General features: G+C 31.7%; 2 protein-coding genes across 5 annotated transcripts; one reads left to right on the forward strand and one right to left on the reverse strand.

Moving 5' to 3' along the window:
* Positions 1-504: 504 nt before the first annotated feature.
* Positions 505-7090, reverse strand: LOC143052808 (uncharacterized). 4 transcript variants are annotated; one of them, XM_076225914.1, is made up of 3 exons: positions 7009-7090; positions 1583-1821; positions 505-968 (listed from the first exon to the last, which is right to left on the reverse strand). In XM_076225914.1, exons 2-3 carry the CDS (start codon positions 1777-1779, stop codon positions 662-664), a joined length of 504 nt encoding a protein of 167 aa, XP_076082029.1. In that variant the 5' UTR covers positions 1780-1821; positions 7009-7090; the 3' UTR covers positions 505-661. The 4 variants fall into 4 exon arrangements, with proteins under 4 accessions (XP_076082029.1, XP_076082028.1, XP_076082025.1 ...); XM_076225913.1 differs by having other exon boundaries at positions 505-971; XM_076225910.1 differs by having other exon boundaries at positions 505-974.
* A 4-nt stretch (positions 7091-7094) lies between these two features.
* Positions 7095-27003, forward strand: LOC143052807 (interleukin enhancer-binding factor 2 homolog). The gene is made up of 13 exons (XM_076225909.1): positions 7095-7200; positions 8972-9037; positions 9787-9829; positions 11890-11946; positions 14880-15008; positions 15744-15846; positions 17812-17877; positions 19479-19595; positions 21153-21231; positions 21855-21942; positions 22482-22543; positions 23056-23258; positions 26600-27003. The coding sequence occupies exons 1-13, from the start codon at positions 7196-7198 to the stop codon at positions 26734-26736; spliced, it is 1155 nt and encodes a 384-aa protein (XP_076082024.1). The 5' UTR covers positions 7095-7195; the 3' UTR covers positions 26737-27003.
* Positions 27004-27282: the final 279 nt, after the last annotated feature.

The following is a 27282-nucleotide window of genomic DNA, read 5'->3' on the forward strand; positions in this document are numbered from 1 at the left end:
TAAACCTTGTGTTAAAATTTTAATAATTTCTATTTACTTATACTAAAATGATTATCCGGAAATCATCCGTCTTTGGACAACGCTGATGACGGCGACGTGATACCAATATATGACCAACATTTTTTTAATTTTGGTGGTCGTATAAAAAAAAAACATCATCATTTAAAGGCAATAACTCCAATGTATAATCATTGTACAATTTCTTCCAGATTGTCATAATTGTAGATCTTGTCTTGCTGATCATTTGTGCTAATTTAAGTTTCTATTTATCTATTATAATTTTTACAATACAAGACAAAAACACAAATAAAATGGTAAGAAATCTTTAAAAAAGTCAATATATATATATATATCAACCAAAGATTGGACAGGAGATTTCAGTAAAGTGACTCAATTGTAGCTCTCATGTTGCTGATTATTTTTGTATTTTAAAGTTTCTCTGCGTCTATTATAGATTTTTCCAGGGGAGTTAAAAAAAACCATACTTGGTCAATTAATAATATATTTAGAAAACATCAAATTTATTTCTTAAAAAATAAAACAACATATGACTATATGCATTTGAACTGAACACACAAGTTTTTTTTACGACAGGATGAGATGATAAACACTATTATTCAAAATGGTGGGTAAACATGAAATTCACATGGCAGACAACAAGTTAATAAGGATTATATCTCTGATCATGTCGCCCACGATTCCCATAATTATCATTTCTTTGATGGCGGCCACCTCTATGTGAATGATGGTCTTGTCCTTGGTTTCCATGGTAACCACCTCTGTTACCATGGTAATTGTCTCTATTTCTATCATCATAACGTCTGTCTCCTGAATTTCTGTTGCCATGGTAATTGTCTCTATTGCGATCATCATAACGTCTATCACCTGAATCTCTGTTACCATGGTAATTGCCTCTGTTACGATCATCATATCGTCTGTCTCCAGAACCCCTATATCCTCCTCCTCCTCCTCCTCTGAAAACAAAAAAAAACATTTAATTTTCAAAATCTGCATTCAACTTTTTTGCTTTAAATATCTCTTGGGAGCCTCTGTTTTTTTTTTGGTCAGATACACACCTTTAAAAATATGACTTCAAATACTATCATTACAATAGAATAAAGCAGAATGGAGTACTAGATGACTAGTGTTGTCAGATTATGCATGCTTTCTACACCAAGAAACTGTTACAGTAAGTGTGACAAGATCGACAGAGCTTCTTCACTTTTGTTTTTACATCAGTTTTATTTCTAATTCTAGGTGCCGATCATCAAGCATTTTCCAACTCATTTTTGCAGTTTGTTTATGTTGTGCTGTTACACAACTTTCCCAGGTTAGGAGAGGGTTAAATGTCTCAAACCTGTTTAACCCCAACACATTCTATATGTGCCTGTCATACATTTATGTCAGGAACCTGTACTTTTATCTTTGTTTCCAACAACTGTCAAATTCAAATACCGATTTTTGTATGCAACTGGACATGACATACTATGATTTGGTAGTGCATTGTTTTAAAGCTACGGTTGTCTCATTGGCAATCATACCACATCTCTTTGGTTGAATATAATGGAACCTAATCTGGTACCTGTTCCAGTTTCCTCTTTGCTGCCTGACAAACCAGTTTTTGATGCATGGTGGGTCAGGTAATGGGGTTGACACTGTCTTCATGTAATCCTCATCATTCTCTGTGTATCTGTCTTTAAACATTTCCTCCAGCTCCTGGACTTTCCTCTCTATTTCTGTCATACTTGGTGATGAATCCAGGGAAGGTTCTTCTGCCATTGTGTTTATATAAATGTTCTTTGGATCAATCTTACATGCTGTCTGGAATACATAAATTTAAAAAAAGTTCATTGTTTTTTTTAATTTAAATTCATAAATTAAATTTCATAACTTAAAAGTAATTAATTTATAACTTAAATCATCATTTATTGTTAATATTTTGTCATGTTCATAGATGTTTGTATCTGCATTTTCAGCTATTTTAGGTGGGAGTAAGACTGGTTAATGGCTTTCCATCCAGACAAATCATTTGCAAATGGACAGTCCTTATAGTATCTCAAAAGAAAAAAAAACAGTTTAAACATGACTATATCCTGCACAATCACAAACTTGAACTAGTCCCTTCAGCTAAATATCTGGGCATTACACCTCAAGCAAACTTAAAATGGTCAAAACATACAGACAACATCATAGCTAATGGTAACAAATCTTTGGGCTTCTTTAAATAAATTTTAAAACATCATGCCAGAACATCAAAACCCACGCATATATGGCACTAGTTCTTCTTAGCTTGAATTTTCCTGTTCAGTATGGGACACTCACACAGTTGAACAAACCTCTAAAATTGAGATGGTCCAAACATGAGCTGCAAGATATGCCTGTAACAGGTACCATAACATTAGTAGTCCTAAAGACATGATAAACTCAATAAACTGACCCACACTACAGGAAAGAAGATTACGCACAAGATTGTTCTACAAAATAGTACATCAAATCATAGCATTCCCATCTGCTATCCTCATACCATCAGACAGTAGAACCCGCAAAAATTATAGTTTCACTTTCAGACACATTTCTACCAAAAAAGATACATATAAATTTTCATTTTTTTCGTACACCATTACTCAGTGGAATTATCTACCAGTCCATACAGTGGTTGTATCCACAGTCGACACATTCAGAGTACAGCTTTCACCAACTGTTCTCCACAAATTTATTTAACTCATCATAAGCCATGTACATAGTTTTAATCACAATTTAAAATTATTTTTACGCACTCCAAATTCATTTTCAATTATTTTTGTGCTTTGTAAATATACATGTATATCATGTATATATAGGCCACGCAGCGCAAAACAGTATATAACCTTCAGATAATGAAGGACTAACGAAAATCTAAAGAAGAAGAAATATAGTAGACTTATTGCATACAGTATACATGGTATAAGAAAAACAGACCAAAAACAAAAACTTTACTGTAACCTATCAATGAAAATGAGGTCAAGGTCAGATGACACCTGCCAGTAATGGACATGTACCCCTAACAATCCTTCCATAAACCAAATGTACTATTGACCTATTGCTTAAAGTATCTGAGATATGGATTAGTCCAAATAATTATGACATCTTGCATGGCTTTTTTTTCATGAACGCCTTCCGTCTACAAGATAAGGACATGAACAGTCTGGGAATTCATGGCAAGCCATAACTCTACAATGTTATGGTAACCCATAACCTTCATAGTTATGGATATCCATAACTGTGCATTTTGAGGTTGGGAGAAATTATTTTTCATTTGTCTTGACAAGGTTATGGGCATCCATTACCTTTCTAGTTAGGGTTTACCATAACCTTCAGTCATAAAAAGGTTTTGGTAGTCCATACCATAAACAAAAGGCTATATTTCGTATCTTCCTGATCCATGCTGATCATGTCATCCATTTCAGAATACAATACAATTATTAGAGAAAATATAAATGTTAGACCTATAAAATTTGATTGGAGTATAAACCCAGCAAACACAAAACATCTTTAAAATGTTATTAAAATGTTGTGTCTAATGTCATGAAAATATCACAAAAAAACGTGAGAAAAACTTAAAAATGTATGGTTGGATATATATAGCTAAAACGTTTTCTAATAACTTTTTCTAAAATATTTGCATAATATAATTAAAATGTTGTCAAGAAATATCATGATAATGTGAAAACCAATGGCGGATAAAATGTTTTGATAATCTTTTAAAAAATGTTTTCTAGGAAAAAAATTCTGAACGTTTGAAAAACATCATGAATATCAAATGTTTTGTGATGTTTTCTTTCAAGTGAGACTGTGCCATAAAAATGTACTTTTGATTGAGTTTCCTGCTTTTTTAAATATCAACAAATTTTTACTAATCCAAAATGGCAGACACAACTCATCATGGTCAAGCCACTTACCAAATATTAAGTCATTCTGTTCAGCAGCATTACTAATAAAAGTAATGAAAAATTTGAGAATATTCAACATTTTGAAATGCAATGTATAAGCAAACAGGAAACAGGTGCCAGATACAAAAATGTTCACACATCACAGTTCATCACTATCAAGCAGCTTATCAAATATAAACTCATCTTGATCAGCAGTTTTGGGAAAAACAGTAATGAAAATATTTGTTGGACAAAATCGACAAATATAGGTGGACAGACAACAGACAGCGCAAGCAAGCCCACATTCCTACCACAATGGTATAATGTTTAGTTTTTAACTCTCAACTTTTATTACCTATCTTATACACATGCATATGTCAACATGAACATGCATGCCATATTTGCCATTGGACATTATGCAAACATTATACACATTATAAGTTGAAATTACATTGACTAAAACTTGTGTCCCAAATTCAGATTTTTCAATACAACTTCTCTTTCTAAACTAAAACGTTACACTTCTAAAAGGGGTAAATTTTAAGTCAATAATCATTGATAATAGACCACTTTCGAGTTCATCCGTCACTGGTAAAAACTCGTCAATTATACGCACCTTTATGACGTCATTTACCAGATTGAGGGGGTCGCCTGTATCCCTGCACTATTTACGTTCATCAAGCGTCTTAGTGATCGTCATTGTGCAGGATAAACTAGAAATAATGGTTGCTTTGTAGGTACTTAATGAAAATTCCCTAATGACAGCAGTGCCGATTTTCAATTTTGAGAATTCAATTTGCCGAATAATTTGTACAATATAGAATTATAAAATTCCAACCACTCCTTCAACATTGGAACGGATGTGACGACGCCCCTAAACGCACAAATAACGTTCACTAAAACTAGAGTTTTTGACGGAAATGCATCGAACTCGAAAGTTGTCTATTGGCTTAAGAGATGAGAACAAAACACCATTTTACATCTATAATTTGATTTATTTAAGAATACATTTGAAAAAGTCAATCAATTGTCTTATTCAAAATCACTTGGAATGTCTTGTAGTGTCTTTATATCTTTTTCTTGCTGTAACATGCTTCTGAAAGAAAGAAAAATAATCTTATACATGTATTCATATATAAACTTCTTGCACATTCCTTTAATAGAGAACAATTCACGTTGCCTAAAGCATACATCCCCTCCTCTATAAAGTTTTAAAACAAATTATAACGATGATAGTCTGTCAGAAGGGGACGATAAATGACTGACCGTGTTAAGAGAGCAATATGTCATGCTGAATATGAAGATGTTTATCTTGGGCTAGTTTACTCTAAATTTCAGTTATCATAGGCGGATCCAGGGGGGCCCTTGGGGGCCCAGGCCCCCCCTGTCGTGGGAAAAATTTGGTTGATTATATAGGGAATCATTGAAGCATGACTGGAGTGCCCCCCCCCCCCCTTAGGTCAGTCAGCGGCCCCCCCCTTATGAAAAGTTATTGACTGGTTATATCACTGTTTGTTTATCTATGGTTTGCATGTTTTTGCATTTTGGCCAATACATTAATGTTACCTGTGACGGTTAATGTGCAAATATCGCAATTGCATAAGCTGACGGTTATCAGCTATATATATATATATATATATATATATGAAGATGTCTATCTAGGGCTATTTTATTCTAAAATTAACAGTATTAAATAAAATTAAAAATTAATAAAATATTATTAGTCTGAAATTTTTCTGTTATCCAGTATATCTTTGAAGTTTTACTCTTCTTCAAGATACCATGGATATATAACATGAGCTGTATTTCATTTTTATTACATGTTGGCAACCCCCCTTTTTTTCATTGCAAGAACTGCCTTTATCTGTTATGGGTATCAATCATTTTGTCAATTATTCGTTCAGCTTGTTCAATGAAATAAACAACTGCTCCCTATTAAAGTTACGGATATCTGTAACCTTTCTTTTGTTTTGGTAAACCGTAACCATTCAGGTGAAAAAAGTTAGGGTTAACCATAACTTTCGTATATATTTTGTTTTTTGAACGAGTTTGGAAAAGCGTAATTTCTTTAAATAAAAGCGTAATTGCGTATTTGAGTATTGCAAAATGTAAATTAATCATTTGTATAACACTACATGCAAGTTCATTCATGTGTAACATATAATATTGCCGCAGTCGGCGTATTTACGTACCCCTTGAATGCGATGTCGAAGGTTGTTGTTCGTCCATTTTTACACAGTGACCCGGATGTCAATGTAAACAAAATACCGACTTCGGTGAGGTAACGGTTTGAGATCCGGAATATATCGAAAGCGACAATGAAGACGTCACCGTAATAAAATGAAAGTGGATTAGGTATTGGTATCTCAAAACATTGAAAGGTTATGGGTTACCATAACATTGTAGAGTTATGGCTTGCCATGAATTCCCAGACTGATGAAGGATACCAAAACTTAACCTTGTTCACTGATCCATGAAATGAGGTCGAGGTCAAGTGAACTCTGGCCGACGGGCATGAGGAGTGACGGACCTTGCAAGGTACACACATGTATACCAAATATAGTTATCCTATTAAACATAATAAGAGAGAAATTAACATAACAAAAAATCAGAGCTTTTTTTTCTCAAGTAGTCACTAAACCATTAAAATGAGGTCAAGGACAATGGACATGTGACAGATAAAAACTTTGTAACGTACAAAAAAGTAAGGCATCTATATAGCTTATACAAAGTATGAAACATCAATGTCTTCCACCTCCTATAAATGAAATCTTTTTAAGAGTTAGCCAACGCCATGAATGCTGCCGCCTGATGACTATTACTATGTCGAGCTTTCAGGGACAATAGGACTGTTGCTAGTACAAGTCACCAGGAAGGCGGAACAGCAAAATCAAAAATAGCCTTTCTAGACAGCATGATTTATAAATTTGGACTAGACTGTTGCCGAAATTTTTTTATATCAGTGCCAAAACGTCCTGCATCGGTTTAACGGTTTGGTTGCTGTCACAATGACGCATATGCAATATCCCTTCTCTTCATGTTCGTGCTCTGATGGGTTTACTTGACTGTTTGTTTTTCTTCCATAATCACCTAAATTTACCTTTTCTGCTGTTTATTTTTTTTTAACCCACGAGTGAAAAACAACCGGAAATTGAATATGGTGTGTAAAATCGTGTTCGGACGGAGGAAGGAAGGTTTTCCGGGAAACATAGAAAAATGTTCTTTCACGCGTGCGTTGCATTCACCAACATCCGGACGTAAACAACGTGAGCCGGCATTCAAAAACAATGAGGTTTATGTCTTTTAGTATTTGATTAAGCTGATATTTATGTACAGAAAACATTACCAATATTCGTCAGTTCTTGAAAAAAACCTTTTGGCAACAGAACAAAATCGTCAATGAAACTGTACTGTTCTTTGCATTTTCCTTTCAACAACAACATAATATTTGCAAGTCTGAGACAATCACATTTATGATCATTTGTCATGTTTGTAATTGAGAACTAGATAATTTTACCTCCATTGTCACAGGGTAATATGGCCACTTAATCTTTGTAAATAGGGCGTTGAATATGTGACAAAATATAATGTTGCAAACCATTTATTTCACACTGAAAGTAGTGAAAAAGTTAGGTGTCCCTTATGTAGCGTGCATGCTAAAGTGTGTGAAACTCGCATTAGTACGAGTTCACCGTATATATAGTGCTAGAAAAAGTGGCGGGGTTGTATGCATAATAACTTTGTGCAGAGTAGTATATAGAATAAAGTCTTTTTCTAACTGTCCGTCAATGAATGAATGTATGAATGAACGTAGTAAATATATAGTACACACAACATATAGTGTAATACTAGTATATAACTGTACTCTAATAAATAGCTACGGTGACACTATAATTTTTTGTAATGCACAAATGGGATTCAATTTCAGAACACCTGACACAGTAAACAACAGTAAATTACTCTTGTCTCTGAAGCGAAGTGAAGAGTATGAACATGACTGTCATTAGTCTGAGATTACTCTGACGTCCAACGGCTGTTTTGCCAGACAAGCTGAGACCGTGGGACGTCAGAGCTTGTCCCATATCAAAAAGTGGATATTTGCCCACCCAAAATAGATGTGCTGCTTTGTCACTTCTGGTGCCGACTGACAGCCTTGGAATTATATAAATCGGGCATCATTCATTTTTCATTTATTTTTTCATTTATGTAAGTTTCACCTACCTGCCAACCTTTATTTTTCCATATATTTTAACAGTTTTCACAGAGACCTATCGATTTCTGAATTTTGACTAAGGTGTAACAGGGTTTCTTCAAATATATAACAACAAAAGACTATTGTTTTACCAAGATTTACACAAACTAAAATACAAATTTTTTGAAAATCTGTTTTTTTTGTTGATGAAAATCACATCATAAGCATTTGTGTTAAGGTTCATGTGGACCAGTCTGTTACCCAAACTATCAAAATTTTCTATTGATAAAATTCAAATGCATTGTATGTTTCGAAAATTAAAAATTCAACTTTTTTACAGTGCATTTTTATTCGTCCCTGCATCAGATGATAAAATTAACAAACTGTCAAGTTTCACTTGATCTGGTCCACTCATGTACACAGTTTAAATCACAAATTATTGTCAAGTATCTATTGGCTACATGTATCTCTTGTCCATGTCAATCAATTCAGTTCACTTCAATAATTACCTATGGAGAGATCTCAAAACCTCTTTCTGCCTTGTTCAAACATTTTGTTATGATAATTGACTCCTTTTAGCATGTTTAGACATATACTTGCAAGGAATACAGATTTTATGCACCTGTATTTAATTACGTACACAAATATGTTAAAGGATAATTTTTGATTAGTGGATCTAGTTTTTAATTATAAATTCAGATACATTCATTGACATTTGTATTCTAAAGTTGCACATGACAGAGTGCTGAATTTATGCAAGCAGTGTGTACATGGTGTATGTAGAAATACAAATTTTAGCAGGAAGTCTTTTTTATTAATGACGATGAAATTAAGATTGAACAATGTTACTTAAATTTGATATATATTTTAGACACATGAGAGGAAGAGGAGGACCAATGAGGGGAGGTATGATGAGGCCCATGGGACCAAGACCACCGTAAGTATACAATGGTCATTATTGAGGTACTTGTATGATACACTATATATATATATATAGCTAGATGTAAACTTTTTATGAAATTAATTTGAAGTACATGTGGTCCCATCTGTCAAAATCAGAATCTAAAGGTCCAGTACTTTCTACTCTAGTAAAAAGCCCTTGGAAGAAAACAAGGTACCAAAATATAAACTGAAATCCATCTTTGTTTGTTACAGAGCCAAAATACAATAAAATTTCACTTTTTTCACCACCTTGACTATGGAAAGCCCACACCAGAGGTGGATACTGGAAAATCTGTGACCTTTAAAAATTTGAAAGTTTTGTTTAAAGTGGGAAGAATTATAAAAAGTATTCACTAGTTTCATCAGGAATACAGATTGAAATTCTAGATACAGATCACATGCAGATAAAGGAGTTATATGTTATTTGTCAATGAATTTACCATTCAAGACAGCAACTGAAAATAACACTCAAAAAGTGAAACCTGTCTTGATGTCAACAATGATACATTCCTAAACAAAAGACAGATGTCTAACCAATAGTTTTGTTGTACATGTAAATATTTTTAAATACATAACTAAAACTCATGATGAAATTCAATTTTATAAGCTTACATAATTGTATGTTTCAGTTTGAAACAAGTGCACATATTTTTGAACATGTTTAGTTCTGAATGAATTCTTTTCAAATTAAAATATATTATTCATAAATTAACAAAGGGATAAAATATTTCTTTCTTTTTACAGATTCAGAGCCTTCATACCACATATTCCATTCGATCTAGTTCAGGTAAAGGCCCACACAATAATAAGTGACTGTTTATCATGTAGATCTATAAAAGGACTTATAAGAGAGCAAAATACAGTCTTATAGATTAACATATATATATGTCTATACAATATTTAAACTTAGTATTCTATGTAAAATGCCAATAAATTTCACAACAGACAGGGTAAAAAATATGCCAATAGAAAAACACTCTAGTATCAAAATAGCAGAAAGCTTTAAGATATGACAGACCACAACTTCTTATGAGGTTTTTTACTTTATAAGCACTTGAAAATTTGATAGTATATGTTTGTTCTAGGATGTTTTGGTTGATGTCCCTTGCTATGAGAAACTTCCTGGTTAATAATAACATAACTTAGAAATTGTTTCCATAAATGATTTTTTCGATTAAAAAACTATTGAAGCTTCATAACTGTTTCCAAATGTGTTTTGTTCTATGATACGGTAGATTCATTATTATTCTTGAGATACTAATTTTCATGCACAAATTTAAATGATCATCAAAATCAAATATCAATGAAAAATCAATTTTTACTCAAAATTTGTACATTGTACCACAAATCCACAATAACCAGTATGACACATGTATATATATGTTGTGTACAAGTTATCATTTTGTACAAATTATAATTTGTACAAAAATATTGTACAAATTATAATTTGTATTTTGACTTTGTACAAATTATAATTTGTACAAAACGTGCCTGTACAAATTACAATTTGTACAAAATTTGACCAAAATTCACTTATAACTTGTACAACAGTTATAAATATGAATTTTGGTGAAAAATGCATTGATTCACACGATAGAATTGCAATTAACTGACCACACACTAAACTTAATTAACAAAATACAAAAGGCAGATTGATCTTCGAAATTTTTGAGAGAAAAAAAGTAAACAAATAGGATTTTTTATATACAAATTTTTAATACATAAACTACTTTTTCTTTAAAAAAAAAAAAAAAAGGAGATCATTCAATAGTACTGCTTGATTAGTTCTTATCGTTATTTTGAGGATTTTTGTTTTATTTAGAAAGTTTGCAAAAACGATTATATTTGAAAAATTTGATATTTTGTATCGTGAAAGATCGTGTATAGCATTTTGATGATCGTGAAAAGGATCTCAAAAGATATGTTGCCACTTATTCGTTATTTCAAAAAATCCATGAAAACAATCAAATCTTTCTTTAAACAAGTTATAGTTTTTATTTGTAATTGGTACATCAAAAGATTGGATGTATATGACTTATTCAGCTTCACTTTTGTTTGTGAAAAGATTGATGGTTCAATGCCATTTGGATCTGATGATTTTATAATACTACACCAACTATAAAATAAAAGTCTGTCTGTCTGTTCTGCATACGTTTAATGTTGTTTTTTCAAGCTTAGATTGTCTCAACTGATTTCCGTTAAGTTTGATATTTATAAAACAAAGATCCTTGTTGAAAAAAAAACATTGATAAAAAAACGACAGAAAAACAACTGACATATTCCTGACTTTAGCATAGTCATATTCCTTAACCAAATGGGGTGTTTAATCTCGCTTTCTTTCTTGGATATTTATTTGTCTAAAAGTCCAACTGAAGCAGTGAAATACACATGTTTATTCACAGCAACGATTCTTGAGCTTCAACGTTCGCTATGTGAAGCAGTTAAAATGCCAGTAAAACAGGTCGTCATCAATTTGAGTGTCAAAAGATGGTTTGTAATACCTGATTCCATAAATCACTAGATCAACTGCTCAAACGAATGATAAAGAACTAATATTTGATTTTGTAACTTAGGTGTACTGTGTGGTCATTTAATAGCATTTCAATAATGTGTATCGATGCTTTTTTCACCAAAATCCATATGATAAATAATTGTACAAGTTATAAGTGAATTTTTGTCCATTTTTGTACAAATTGTAATTTGTACAAGCACTTTTTGTACAAATTACAATTTGTACAAAGTCAAAATACAAATTATAATTTGTACAATATTTTTGTACAAATTATAATTTGTACAAAATGATAACTTGTACACAACATATATATATATATATATTACTATTTACAGTGTGAGACTGTTTTTACCAGAGCTAAGCCAGCACCAGATGATAAAAGCTTCACAGATGTAAGTATGCCATCCATTCACAGTAGAAATGTGTAAAGAGACATCAACCCGACCAAAGAGCAGAAAAACAGCCGAAGACCACCAATGGGTCTTCAACACAGCGAGAAAAAACCCCACCTGGAGGCGGTTTCAGCTGGTCCCCAAGCAAACATGTGTCCTAGTTCAGTGATTATGGACATCATACTAAGCTCCAAAATATATAAATTAACTTAATTTAAAAATCATACAAGACTAACATCTACAGGCCAGAGGCTCCTGACTTTGGACATGCACAAAAATGCATTAAGTTAAACATGTTTTTTGAAATTTCAACCCTCAACTTATTTAACTGATTTTTTTCCCCCTTTTTTAGCTCACCTGTCCCGAAGGGACAAGTGAGCTTATGCCATCACTTGGCGTCCGTCGTCGTCCGTCGTCTGTCGTCCGTCGTCGTAAACTATTTCAAGAATCTTCTCCTCTAAAACTACTGGGCCAAATACTTTCAAACTTTAACTGAATGTTCCTTAGGGTATCTAATTTATAAATTGTATCCGAAGTTTTGATCTATCAACAAACATGGTCGCCATTGCTAAAAATAGAACATAGGGGTTAAATGCAGTTTTTGGCTTATAACTCAAAAACCAAAGCATTTAGAGCAAATCTGACATGGGGTAATATTGTTTATCAGGTCAAGATCTATCTGCCCTGAAATTTTCAGATGAATCAGACAACCCGTTGTTGGGTTGCTGCCCCTGAATTGGTAATTTTAAGGAAATTTTGCTGTTTTTGGTTATTATAGATAGAGATAAACTGTAAACAGGAATAATGTTCAGCAAAGTAAGATTTACAAATAAGTCAACATGACGGAAATGGTCAGTTGACCCCTTTAGGAGTTATTGCCCTTTATAGTCAATTTTTAACCATTTTTCGTAAATCTTAGTAATCTTTTACAAAAATCTTCTCCTCTGAAACTACTGGGCAAAATACTTCCAAACTTTAACTGAATGTTCCTTAGGGTATCTAGTTTGTAAATTGTATCCGAAGTTATGATCTATCAACAAACATGGTCGCCATTGCTAAAAATAGAACATAGGGGTCAAATGCAGTTTTTGGCTTATAACTCAAAAACCAAAGCATTTAGAGCAAATCTGACCGGGGTTATATTGTTTATCAGGTCAAGATCTATCTGCCCTGAAATTTTATGATGAATCAGACAACCTGTTGTTGGGTTGCTGCCCCTGAATTGATAATTTTAAGGAAATTTTGCTGTTTTTGGTTATTATCTTGAATATTATTATAGATAGAGATAAACTGTAAACAGCAATAATGTTCAGCAAAGTAAGATTTACAAATAAGTCAACATTACGGAAATGGTCAGTTGACCCCTTTAGGAGTTATTGCCCTTTATAGTCAATTTTTAACCATTTTTCGTAAATCTTAGAAATCTTTTACAAAATTCTTCTCCTATGAAACTACTGGGCCAAATACTTCCAAACTTTAACTGAATGTTCCTTAGGGTATCTAGTTTGTAAATTGTATCCGAAGTTATGATCTATCAACAAACATGGTCGCCATTGCTAAAAATAGAACATAGGGGTCAAATGCAGTTTTTGGCTTATAACTCAAAAACCAAAGCATTTAGAGCAAATCTGACATGGGTTATATTGTTTGCCAGGTCAACATCTATCTGCCCTGAAATTTTCAGATGAATCAGACAATCTGTTGTTGGGTTGCTGCCCCTGAATTGATAATTTTAAGGAAATTTTGCTGTTTTTGTTTATTATCTTGAATATAATTATAGATAGAAATAAACTGTAAACAGCAATAATGTTCAGCAAAGTAAGATCTTCAATTAAGTCAATTTGACCAAAATTGTCAATTGACCCCTTAAGGAGTTATAGCCCTTTAAAGACTTTTTTTCACAATTTGTTCATCATGTTGACTTACTTTAAAAAATCTTCTCCTTTGAAACTGCTGTATCAATTTCAGCCAAACTTAGGCTAAATGAGTTTCAGAGTATCTAGTATAAATTTTATATTTTATTTCCTTGTATGTCAAGAAACATAGCTACTATGGCTAAAATAGAACATAGGAGAAAATTATTATTTTTTTTGGCTTTTTAAGAAAATAGGACGATCCAAAAAACATTTAAATAAATTGATAAGCCAAAATAATCATTGATGAGAGATTTAACCAAAAGAATTAAGGTGAGCGATTCAGGCTCTTGAGAGCCTCTTGTTCTTATTTTTGATTATTTCTGACAATTCATTTTCATTACTATTCTTAATGCTTAATTTTTATATTCATGAAAGAGAGGATCAAAACTTGACACATTCTCAACCATTTATATTGCATTATCGAACTACTTCGGTAAGCTGCAAAATTAAGGTGCATTACTGACACGGCCCTGCACAATTGTTAAAGCTGATAAGTTTTTAGTAGTTAATTTTGTGAGTGCATGCACATTTTGATATATATGTATTTTATTGATAAAAGTAGTTATTTGCTTGTGATATTAAAATTTTTAAAGCATGATGTGACAAATGTGGTTTTGTGTTAATTGTGCACCATTAATATATATACAGTAACTTAATTAAAACAAATTATTTTGAACAATAAAATATCATCAGACCCCAAAAAATGTGTTTCCTATTATATCTTTGAAAAACATAGAGTAGGTCAGTAGGGATTTTTTTTTGCTTTACCTTTTTTTTTCACCTTGAGTCTATGGGAGGGACATTCTGACTTTAACAGTGCTTTTTGAAAAATTACAAAAAAACCTTTAGGGTAGGCTATTCTTCAGCTTAAAAAAAGGCTGGGTACCGTAATAGGAAACACACATTTATTTTTATTTTGCCTCATATGAACTGATAAATATAGTCATTCTATCTTTTCTTTGACCTTATTTGAATGTTACGGTGTTCTGTTTCAATGTTGAATATATCTAATTTCAGGCCCTGCTAAAAAGACATAATGACCTAACACCATCAGCAACAGAACAGTCCGCCATATTGTCCTTAGTAACAAAGATTCAGGGTGCATTAGATGCTTTAGTTCTAACACCAGCAACATTTGAACCTGCAGTATGTAAATATATGCACCTATATAACATGAATAAAAGGATTAGTGGGACAGAATCCCAAACAATGAAACAAACACATTTTAAAAGAACAAAAAAAATAATTTAATGATGGATGGTAGTTTTCTGTTTAAATTGTTTCATATTGTTCTTGTTCGAGTGTTGTATAGCAGGTGATACCATATTGTGTTTTGTAAGTATTGAAAGCTGTACTGTGTCCTATTATTCATTAAATCCATATCATTTGAACTCTGCTTGGTAGTTTGTCACATTGGCAATCATACCACATTTTATATTCCTATTTAGGTAATAATGCTGTCGTTGTATCTTCTACAAATGACAAGTGTCTATACCATACATCAACCTTCAAATTCAATTAAGTTCATATTTGTATAAAATATATTTTGTAAAGACTACCAAAGACTTTGCCATCATCACTGAATTCTTCCATAGAGACAGCTATTAAATCGTTCTGTAGGGAATTTGAGGATTTGTGAAATTGTGCAGAAAAAAAAATATGATTTTAAACAAAGCTTGATATTATATAGTAAAGTGCTTAAGGTAGTTTGCTGTTAGACATGTTAGAAGTACTGTATAATAAAACTGGCAATTTGTTTTTTAAGTTTAAAATTTTAATGACAAATGATATGATCTTGCAAAACACGAATCACATGTTTGTGTAACCAAACTATATTCAACTGCAGTTGCCATGTTTACTATATATATATTGACTTTTCAGCAAATAGAAGAGGTCCGACAGATTGGATCATTTAAGAAGGGAACAATGATGGCTGGACACAATGTAGCTGATATAGTTGTCATGTTAAAAACTTTACCTACCAGTAAGTATGGACAGGTTATATTTATTTACTAAAACATTACAGCTTTATTATAGGGGACTAACCGTCAAAATGGGAAAAAATATAATTCTTTGTCTTTGAACTAAAGTCCTTCAGATTTTTGGTAAGACAATTAAATATAATCACTTCGAGAGTTTTTTTTTAATAGTATATGAGGGGGAAACATTATAAGCGATCTCATGCCGAAAGTTGTTGTCAACTTTGTAATCTCTCATTTCTTTATATTGTGTAGGATATTTATGACGGAAGTTTTGATTAAATAAACTAATATAGTTTTTGAGTTATTTCCCTTAGACAGTTAAAGTATACAGTGCATTGGTGACTGACATTGGAATACTGTTCTTTTCTCTTATTTCACCTCTTGAGATAGAAGTCAATTTAATGAGTATTTAAACAAATTATAAGGGTTTTTCATATCCTACCATTGATAACTTTAGAAACCAAGATAATCCTGAGAGCTCAACTAGATCAATTAGATTGGTTGAATAAAATGTATGATATGGTAAAACCCATATATCATGTTTAATGCCCCTTTATAGCTTGTTGTTTGGTGTGAGCCAAGTCTCCATGTTGAAGATGGTACTTTGAACTATAATGGTTTACTTTTACATATTGTGACTTGGATGCAGAGTTATCTCATTTGCACTCATATCACATCTTCTTATATCTACATTATAATATACACTATTATAAAGCTTTTAAACTGACTTACATCTTCTGACATGATGCATTAAAGATTTTTGGGGGTTAAGATAGCCCTTGCAATCTTGACTGATATAGATGTCATCACTGTCAATTCACCATTGGTTGAAACCATTTACCAAACAATTGTCATTGGTTGTATTACACATCAAATTTACTTGCATTGAGTTCTTTGTATAATAACAACTTGTAGACAATATTTATTAATTCAAAATATAGGATATAGATTAAAAAGTTATTACATGTATAGAATGTGCTAATACATGTATCGATATCATTTGATATCTGCCTCTGGTGGAGATTTGTCTCTTTTGGCAATCATACTACATCTTCTTATTCTATTTTATTCGAGCTTTTCTACTTGTTGTTAAAAAGATATAACTGCATAACAGAAATATATGATAAACAGAACAATTAAGTGTAGGATGTTATTATTAGAAACATGTTGTAAATATGCATGTCTTTATTATGTCAAGAATATAAAATTAGTAAGTAGACCTACAAGTTTTGTTCAGTTAATAGTGTTGAAAAGTTCAATATTTAAAGGTGAAGCAACATGCATATTTAACCCTAAAGCATTCTTTGAAATATCTTTAAAAACTAGTATGGTTTTAGATGCAAGTTGAAATAAATGAAAACTTTCTGAGTCCTCAAGAATGTCTAAAAATTACCTAAATGTGAGAGAAAAAGTATGTCCGATAATCAGAAATAATTGAGTTGCAGATTTCGTTTTACATGCAGTAATTTGTTCAAAATTATATTGTTTCAAGCTTTGAAAATTTTAGGATGGATGTTGTTGCTTCATTTTAATATATTTTGAGTTTTGATCTTGGGATAGAGTTCAGTCTTTAGTTTTTTGCTTTTATTGTTCTTTTATATTATGCTTTTTAAGTTAAATGCAGATATGACAGAATTTTTTGTCTGATTAAAAATTTAGGAGATGTGGCCAGGGGGGATGGACTTGTGATTAAATAAGAAAAACGTTGCTTACAATTTTTTGAGACTATTTCAAAATTCTATTATCTTCCTCCACCAATAAAACTTGACTGCCATGAAATAGCACAATAGTGTTGAAAGTGGCTTTAAAAACCAATCAAACAATCAATATTAGCTATAGTTTATACATATAAATCTTGGATGGTCTATGTTTATAAGTAAATTTTCTTTTTTCCTTTTTTGCTGTCTTATAGACATTTGTTTTGGTGAAAATGTTGAACTAATATTGGATCTTTTTTGTTTTTGCAGAAGAAGCTGTGGCTGCACTAGGAAATAAAATAGTTGAAGATATGAAATTAACAGATCCACAGGAAGGTTTGTGTTATTAGTAAAAGAGAAATATATAGTATAAATTAATCTATTGGTTATTTTACATGGAGAAAATCAAATTGGTTAGATGTACAATCAAGTCAAAATAACCTGAGGTATGAAACAGTGTCACTACACAAATTGATTAAGAGCTTAATTACTTACTTACTTACTTACTTACTTACTTAATTTTGGCTACACATTTTTTTAAATCATAAAACCGTGAAACCCATGTTTCGATAATTCTCCAAATGTTAAATGATTTCCTACCATACTAATAAATATATTTGATTATGAAAAGAAAACTATTGTAGGAACAATTATGTTAATGTTACATTAATTGTGGAGTTGACAAAATATTAGTGTTGTCGAATCGTTCACTTTTGCCCAACCGGTTACTCCGATAATAGTTCGACCGATTAACTGGTAGTTTAAGTTGATGTTGATCTATAGTACCCTACACATAGATATAAGAAGATGTGGTATGAGTGTCAATGTGAAAACCTTCCATCCAAGTCAAACATTCACGTTTTTTATAATACGATGAATTTAAGTTTGTCCTTTAGTATAATAAGGCTTTTCTGTGAAGATTCCTGGAGAAGTTTGATGTTTAATAATGAAATACACCAAAACAACTACGGCCTTTGTACTATCTTTAGATTGAAAAAAAATTTAAAAACTTCTTGATCCGCAGAATTTAATGTGTCTGAAACCGATGATTCTTTCATTTTCTCTTATTGTTTCCGAAAATGATGAGGAGTGTTTCAATTTGAAATAATTAAGCCAAAGCTTGTTACTCGTACTTTCAAGTATACATTGATTACATTCACCATATCAACTTTGGCGCTTGTACCTACTTAAGATTGAACAATACAAAATAAACTTCTAGGTCTCGTAGAATTTAATATGTCTGAAACCGATGATTCTTTCATTTTCTCTTGATGTCTCCGTAAATAATGTGGAGTGTATCAATTTGAAATGATTAAGCCAAAGCTTGTTAATCGTACAATCAAGTATACATTGATTACATTCACATTGGTTTGCATTGCACAATTTTTGAGTTAGCATTTCGTTTAAAGTATGACAAAGCCTTGCACGACAGCGATTGCACATTCAGATGTAGGTCTACACAAAATAAGAACAAAAGGGAAATAATGAAGTAAATAGTCAAATTTAATCGTATTACTGATTTAAAGTTACTTTTAAAAAAACATGTATACTAATTATATTTCCTTAAGATCTTGCCTGGAGCGGAGAGACAAGTTCTAATTAATTTTATATTTCTGAATAAACAATAGCAACCAATATACTGGACAATTGATCAGTCAATTTAATTAACACAACGACAAAAGAAAACATAACTATTTAATGATTCAATACAAATTTATATCAAATCTAAAATCTGAGGTTTGGAGTCACCCAACTGTGCAGTTATCTTATAAGAGAATAATCCTGTGTCTGTTGTGTGCATTGGGAGCCATTTATGACATTAGGTGGTGATTGTTGATATATGTATTTAAAATAGGTCAAATTCCTTTTTACCTTTGCAGATATGATACAAGAGCAGACTGAAGTAATTGAAATATTTTTTCGTAATTGTTTTTCAGTATTGAGTATGTTGACCAATGATACAGGATTTGAGATAAGTTCAGCAGACGCCACAGTAAAATGTCTTATCACAACTATACCACCTAATCTAAAGAAATTAGAACAAGATTTACACTGTAAGTGTTTGGAGCTTTTCCCGCATCAAGTTACATGCCAGTCATGGCAGTCACTTATTTTGAGAAAAACCTCAAAAATATCATATGTTCATACCATAAACAGTCCGTTATGTCCAATAGACATTCAGATTTTTTTTAGAGTGAAAAGTCTAATGGAATTTTAATAGTCCTTATAATGTTTGAATAGTCTCCCCTTAATTTTCTTAAAAATTTACTTGTATTAGTAAATTTAATTACAATCCCTATAATTCTCAAGCTTTACTATTTTGTTAGAGTTCAATGTTTCATCTCATTAGTTCAGCAGATAAGCTAATTGCGCAAAGACTTCAAAATTTGAAGACGTTCAACAATTTCTTAGACCCTTGCAAACTTAGTTTCTTTGTCAAATTAATGTGATGAAATGTTAAATTCTAATATAAAAATTATGAGCTAACTAGAGAAAATTTTAATGCCTCCACTGAGCCGCGGGGGCATTAAGTTTTATCCTTGTCCGTCTGTCCGTCCATTCGTACGTCCTAAAGTTAGTATCCGTTCTCTAACATTAGTTAGCTTCAACCAAATGTTAAGAAACTTATACTAAATGGTTATTATCACAAAACACAAAACAATGTTGAATTTTGGTGGTGTCACTGTAACCGTTCCAGAGTTATGCCCCTTTACAAATGGAAAATTTGCTGAATTTTTTGTTTGTTTTCTAACTTTAGTTTGCCTCAACCAAATATTATGAAACTTATACACAATGCTTATTACCACAAAATACAGATCAAGATTGAATTTTTAACTTTATCCATACAAAAGTGACGCCCCTTTACAAATGTAAAAATTGCTGAATATTTTGTTTCCGTTCTCTAAATTTAGTTTGCCTCAATCAAATGTTTTGAAACTTAAGAAAAATGCCTATAACCACAAATCACAGATAAAGTATGAATTCTGGTGGTGTCACTTAACCATTCTCAAGTTATGCCCTTTACTAAAGGAAAAAATGCAGATTTTTTCATTTTGGTTCTGGTAACTTTAGTTTGCCTCAACCAAATGTTATGAAACTTATACACAATTACTAATTTACATAGAACTCTGATCATGTATACATTTGGGTAGCATCACATTTAATATATAACATGTTTTTACATTTTTAAACTTGAATTTTAAGGATTGTAAAAAAAAATACTAATACAAGGATTTTTTTTCAGAAAATTAAGGGGAGATTATTCAAACCTGATAAGAAAATATGAATATAACAAATTTACTTACATTTTTTACTTCTTCAAATGACTTCCAAATAACCTCTAAAATACTTTTTCTTCAATATCCAGATTAATGCATCTGAGAACAGAATTTAATCATTTATACCCCTATCAACAAAGTTACAGATATACTAGGTAACCTATTTTTTCTTAACCCTCACAACAGAGGACGAGCTACATCATCATACAAAAGTTGAAATAAGGACATGTCTCATGTGGGAATATGTAAAAATATGCCATCATAATTTTTTAGGATGTTGTGTTTTTGAGCTTGCTCATTAGATGTTCTTTATCTTTTTGTTAATTGTTTCAGTGGATGGTAAATTAATGCAGGCACACTTAGCAGGTATCCGACATGCCAGATGGGTGGAGGAAAATGCTTGTCATTCTAGGTAAAATTGAAATAAGTACACTTATGAATGTTATATAAGTACAACATTTGAAATCAAATGATGTGATGACAAAGAAAAAAAGAACTTTTCATAAATATAAGTTAAATTTAACAACCCTATATATTTTCTCTATGCATGCATGATGAAGTCAATACTTTGCCTATTATTGTTTATTTTTACATGTTGTGACTTGGATGGAGAATTGTCACATTGGCACTCATGCTTTATCTTCTTATCACTATGATGTGTTTTGACTTGATAAAATGATTTTTTTTTAGCAGACAATCTTAAAACATGTAAAAAGATTATAAAAAGGAATTTCCTATGTTATCCAAGTTTATCATCTCTTCCCCTAATTAGTGATCAACACAAAAAACAGTGTTTAGTTTATTTTATAAATAATAAAACAGAGACATTTTGGTGTCATCATTGGACAAAACAAATTCACAAAAATGCTGAAATCTGAGGAAAATTCAAACACGGAAAATCCCTAATCAAATGACAAAATCAAAAGCTTGTCATGCATGATACAACTGTCTGAATCAACTGTCATATTCCTGACTTGGTACAAGCATTTTGTAAAGTAAATACCATATTTTAAAAGTTTTCTTTTTTTTTTTCAGTATAAAAGTATTAATACGGTTATTGCGAGATTTGAAGAACAGATTCAAAGGATTTGAACCTCTAACGCCATGGATTATAGATCTCCTGGTAATCTTTTGTGTATAGAACAGATTTGTAGTCTGATGTATTATTTTTTTCAGAAATACTAGAAACTCATTTATGGCTATTCCATTAAAACATAGAAATAAGAAGATGTGGTATGAGTGCCAATGTGACAATTCTCCATCAAAGTCACATTGTGTTAAAAGTAAACCATTAAAGATCAAAGTATGGCCTTCAACAAAAGCCTTATCTCACACCTAACAGCAATCTATATACACACCTCCAGGTGCTGGATTTTTTCGCTGTGTTTCTGCTCTTTGACACATTCCCCATTTCCATTCTTATTTTATACATTATACCCATGGAAGACTGAAAAAGAGCTACCTCCTGTAGAAACTGAATTGGAGACCTGACTGAGTTTTAAACTCTTACAGCATGATAATTCTCACTTATCTATATTCCCATGCATGTTTTTGGAGAATTTTGATGTAAATATTTGTACAAAAAGAAAAAGTTATCTGTGTTTTCATCTTGCAGTAACTCTTGCTTTAATTAGGTATTTATTGTTGTTTTCTGTTTTTCAGGCTCACTACTCAATAATGAACAATCCAGCAAGACAACCAATCTCAATCAACATAGCTTTTAAGTAAGTTTTATTGTTATCATACATAATACTGCTCATTTAAAGAAATCACAGAATGCCCTTCTCATGCCAGAAAGAAAACAAATATTGTGAATATGGTGTTGAATGTTGATAACCAACTTTGAGAGAAAGGGCATTATGTGTCTGATTTCCAAAGGTATCGGATGTCAATTGTTACTTACTTTCACTACTTGGAGATCTCATGGTCTTGTTGGTGCTTGAAGTTCAGGTTCTATCACTGACTTGGTCAAGCCAACATCTTAAAAACTGTGTTTTTTGCAGCTCATCTCTCTATGCATACAGCATTTAGGAGTTGAAAAGAATGATTCAACAATTACACAAAACAATCTATTTCAGCTTGTTGGTAAAGTACAAAACCAGTTTCGTTTTAGTAGGACAAATGTTCTTGGACATTAAACCATCATTGTCGGCCTTGGGAATGATTCAGACTCCTGGTATTGCCAGTGTTTAGAATGGGTAAACAAATTTGTATTACTTTGATTATATAATTACAGGAGATGTTTACAGTTAATGTCAGCAGGATTCTTCCTACCTGGTTCTGTGGGAATTACAGATCCCTGTGAACAAGGAGCGGTCCGAGTTCACACAGTGATGACTCTAGAACAACAAGATCAAGTATGCTTTACATCACAGACATTGTTACGTGTCCTCACTCATGGTGGATATAAACAGGTTCTAGGATTAGAGGGAAATGCTAGTAAGTTGTTGTAGATACTGAAAAAAACATTACTCAGTTATATTTCTATAATCATTAGGATGAGAAGTAAAAAGTAGTGTTGTCAACCGGTTAACCAGTTAATCGGTCGAATGACCGAATACTGAATACCAAAAACGCTAACCCGTTAATCGGACTTTTTTCAATTTCGATAGATTTGATATAAATTTGTGTTGAAAATCAAATCATTAAATAGTTGTTTTATTTAAATATTGTTGTCGTGGTAATTAGTTTGACAGATCAATTGTCCAGTATATTGATTGCTATTGTTAATCCTAAAAACATAAAATTAATTAGAGTTCGGGGCAGGATCTTTAAGAAAAATAATTAGTAAACATGTTTTTTTAACAGTAACTTTAAATCAGTAATGAGATTTAATTTTACTAATTACTTCATTATTTCGTTTTCGATCTAATATTGTGGAAACCTACATTTAAATGTGCAACCTCTGTAGTGCAAGGGTAAGTCTTACTTTAAGTTCAAAAATTGTGAAATGCAAACCAATGTGAACGTACTCAATGTAAACATGAAAGTACGAGTAACATGCTTAAAGAAAAAGCAAACACAGTTAAGAAACAGGTCGTACAGCATGTACAATGACCTATAGTTGTTAATTTCTGTGTCATTTTGGTCTCTTGTGAAGAATTGTCTCATTGGCAATCATACCACATCTTCTTTTTTATAATTAATCATTTCAAATTGAAACACAACCCATTATTTTCGGAGACAACAAGAGAAAAGGAAAGAATAATCGGTTTCAGACATATGACATATTCAATTCTACGAGATTAAGATTTTGTTTTTGGATTTTTAAATCTGAAGTTGGTACAAACGCTAAAGTTGATACGTTGTATTTGATTATTAAAAGTCAAACTTCGTCAGGAATCCTCACAGACAAGCCTTTTAATGCTAAGGAAAAACTTCAATTCTAAAAGCGTATTTTTGACTTGTTGTCAAATTGACACTCATACCACATCTTATATCTATGTGTAGGGTTCTATTGATAAGGCTTTCAAACACCAACTAAAATTACCGGTTAACCGGTTAATCGGTCGAACAATTATTCGAGTAACCGGTTAGGCAAAAGTGTACGATTTAGTAAAAAGTAACACTAGTAAAAAGTAAATATTTTGGAATTTTTTCCTGTAAGATTAAAACATTCCTTTTGATACCTAGCAACTTTTGATGGTACAATTTTACAATTCTAGTTCATTCTTTGCCATGAGTGCAGGTTTCCCTCTCAGTCAATTTTCTTTTTTGCCACCTCTTTCATCAAATCCATATATTTTTTAGGCGCTTTCAATTATTTTTCGCCAACTAACTAACATAAACATATTTTTCTTACAAATTTCCTTTCTAACAAAAAAAAATCAGATAGCCAATTGCTGTATATGATAATTCATTTTTTAAAAATTTTGGTCTACATTGTAATAAATAATCACTAAACATTTAATTTTCAAAAGATACTATAAAATTGGAATAGAAATCATGACATCATAATTCTTTTGCAAATAATGAATTTTAATCACCACAATTTAAATTTTTTCGCAAAATGCGTAAATGGAAAAGCCAGCTGAAACCCTGTATGAGTATTTTTAAGTTAGACTTAGTTGTGTACATTTTCCCCCAAAAATAATTCACTTAATAAAAGTGTAGTGAAGTTCTGTTGGGACATTTATCAATTTGTCTTTTATTAATAGAGATGTTTAGATTTTTAGTTTTACCTGTTTGATGGCATAGCTAGACTTTAGTGTTTGAGGATTGTCATCACATGGTATGATAAATACTACATGTAAGGGTAAAATGTATTAACCAAATAAATTTACAAAAATACAACACAATCCACCAACATTCTACTAAACCTCAGTGATTTTGCTATTGCTCCTCACTTATCGTAATTTACGAAACAGTTTTTGCATTGACAGGGGCGGATCCAGCCATTTAAAAAAAGGGGGGGTTCCAACTATATGTCCCCATTCAAATGCATTGATCGTCCAAAAAAAGGGGGGTTCCAACCCCCGGAACCCCCCCTCTGGATCCGCGCCTGATTGACTAAAGTATTTCAAATCAATTTTGTCACTTAAATTTTGAAAGTGTAATAATATTTTTGCATTAAAATGTTTTTAACAAGTTTATGACCCCCAGGTAATTAACATTTGTAACAGGTGTTACAAGTTGTGATGACAACTAATCTGCTTATCGCCATTCTATAGGTCATTAATCCGTTAATTATAAATCAACCTCATAATTGACCATCATAATTATTTTCCCCAGGAAAATCAGTCGTCTGCATTTCAACATCCAGGGGTATAGTTTCGTCATTTGATCAAAATTGTTTCCCCCCGGAAGCATTTGAATTGCAGTATTTCTCAAACGATCACAATTTGAAGTTCATTTGTCGTAGATTCGTCATTCAAACGCATTTTCGTCATATTTAATATAAATTTTCATAAAAAAATATTGACAATTTCCAATTAAAATATAGAACTTTATTCAAAACGTTCAGAAATGTTTTTTTTCCAGAGGCAAACAGGTGCTTCCTGTACTGTGTGCTACACATGCATGAAAGTATTCCTATGACTATTTATAGACACCAAAAACGTAAAATACAAAATCATTTAGTATCAATTAAACAAGAGAGACAATATATATCTTACTAAAGGACTTTAAATCTAAAAATGATAATCTCCTAATGAATGAATCTGCACTCGTTTTGAATTTGTTATCCATGTGTCACTTCCCATTTTCACTTCATTTTAAAACCGAAAGTAGAAAACATGTTCTATTGACTATTCTTGATTTGTTTACAACCTCCTTACAGTCATTATAATCGTTCAAAAAAGGATTTTATACAGTTCCAACTTAATAGAAATGATATCCCAATATCGATTTAGACGTTTTATAAGGATAATGATTATGCAGTGAGATAATTGTTGCAAGTTAATTTCTGCTGTAATTCCTTGTTTAAAAAAAATGGAATCCAACTTTTGTTGATCAGACATGTCTCCTGGAACAAATTGACGAGAAATTGTGAACTAAATTTTCGGATCCCATGTCAAAATCTTTCATATTAAGGGCCAATACAGTCTAATCATACAATAACTGCCAATCATGCCTAAGTTCTTAAAAATCTGACAAAGTTAGGTTGAATTTAATAGCGTGCAAAAGTGACTGAAGCCCTCAAATTCCTAGATTAAACTCTGCTTAACCTGAGAAATAAATATACTGACAACATTAAATAATGCATAAATAGGCATAGAACAAGGAAGATAGAGCTATATGTAGACCATATTAGGTAAAATTTGATATTATTATTTTTACAGGCATAGCTACAGATATGAGTGTATGGGAAGGAGTAGTTGTTACACCCTCAGATAAAGCTTATGAGAAACCAGAGAAGAAAGAAGGAGAAGAAGAGGAGGATGAGGAGGATGAAGAAGGAATGGAAACACAAGAATAAACTATGAGAATTGTGTCACAAAACAATAATGAAATAGAACTTATGTAAATGGATTGACGAACATAAAACTAAGATGAAAGCAAGGATTCTAGAAGTTGAATTTAAGATTTCTAGTCCTACAATAATAGTGGGCAATCTCATTACACTTACTGTTTTATTATGACATGTTTTAATTTACTATTTTTGTATGGATATTGTTCAAGTCATTTGTTCATCTATCATGTGTTTAATTTGTTAAGTCAGTAAAATAAATGTAATCTTTTTGTATTTTCTTTTTGTTTTTTTAATTTATTTAATATGAGATTTCAAAATATTAGCTGTTAAGACATAGCAAACACTCAACACTACTGATTACATGGTTTGCATGTTGTGGAAATGTCTGTAGAGTTCAGGATGTTGAGAATATCTACATGTATAAGATACAATACAAAAGTAACAGAAAAAGGGCAAAAGAACTAAAAATACAGCAGTTTGTTTCTGGCCTTTTTTTAATTGGTACCTGTAATATGGATCTGACTTGTACGACTTTTTACCCAAAAAAGTAGT

This window comes from Mytilus galloprovincialis, chromosome 11 (assembly GCF_965363235.1).
Source record: "Mytilus galloprovincialis chromosome 11, xbMytGall1.hap1.1, whole genome shotgun sequence".
Taxonomy (NCBI): Eukaryota; Metazoa; Mollusca; class Bivalvia; order Mytilida; family Mytilidae; genus Mytilus; species Mytilus galloprovincialis.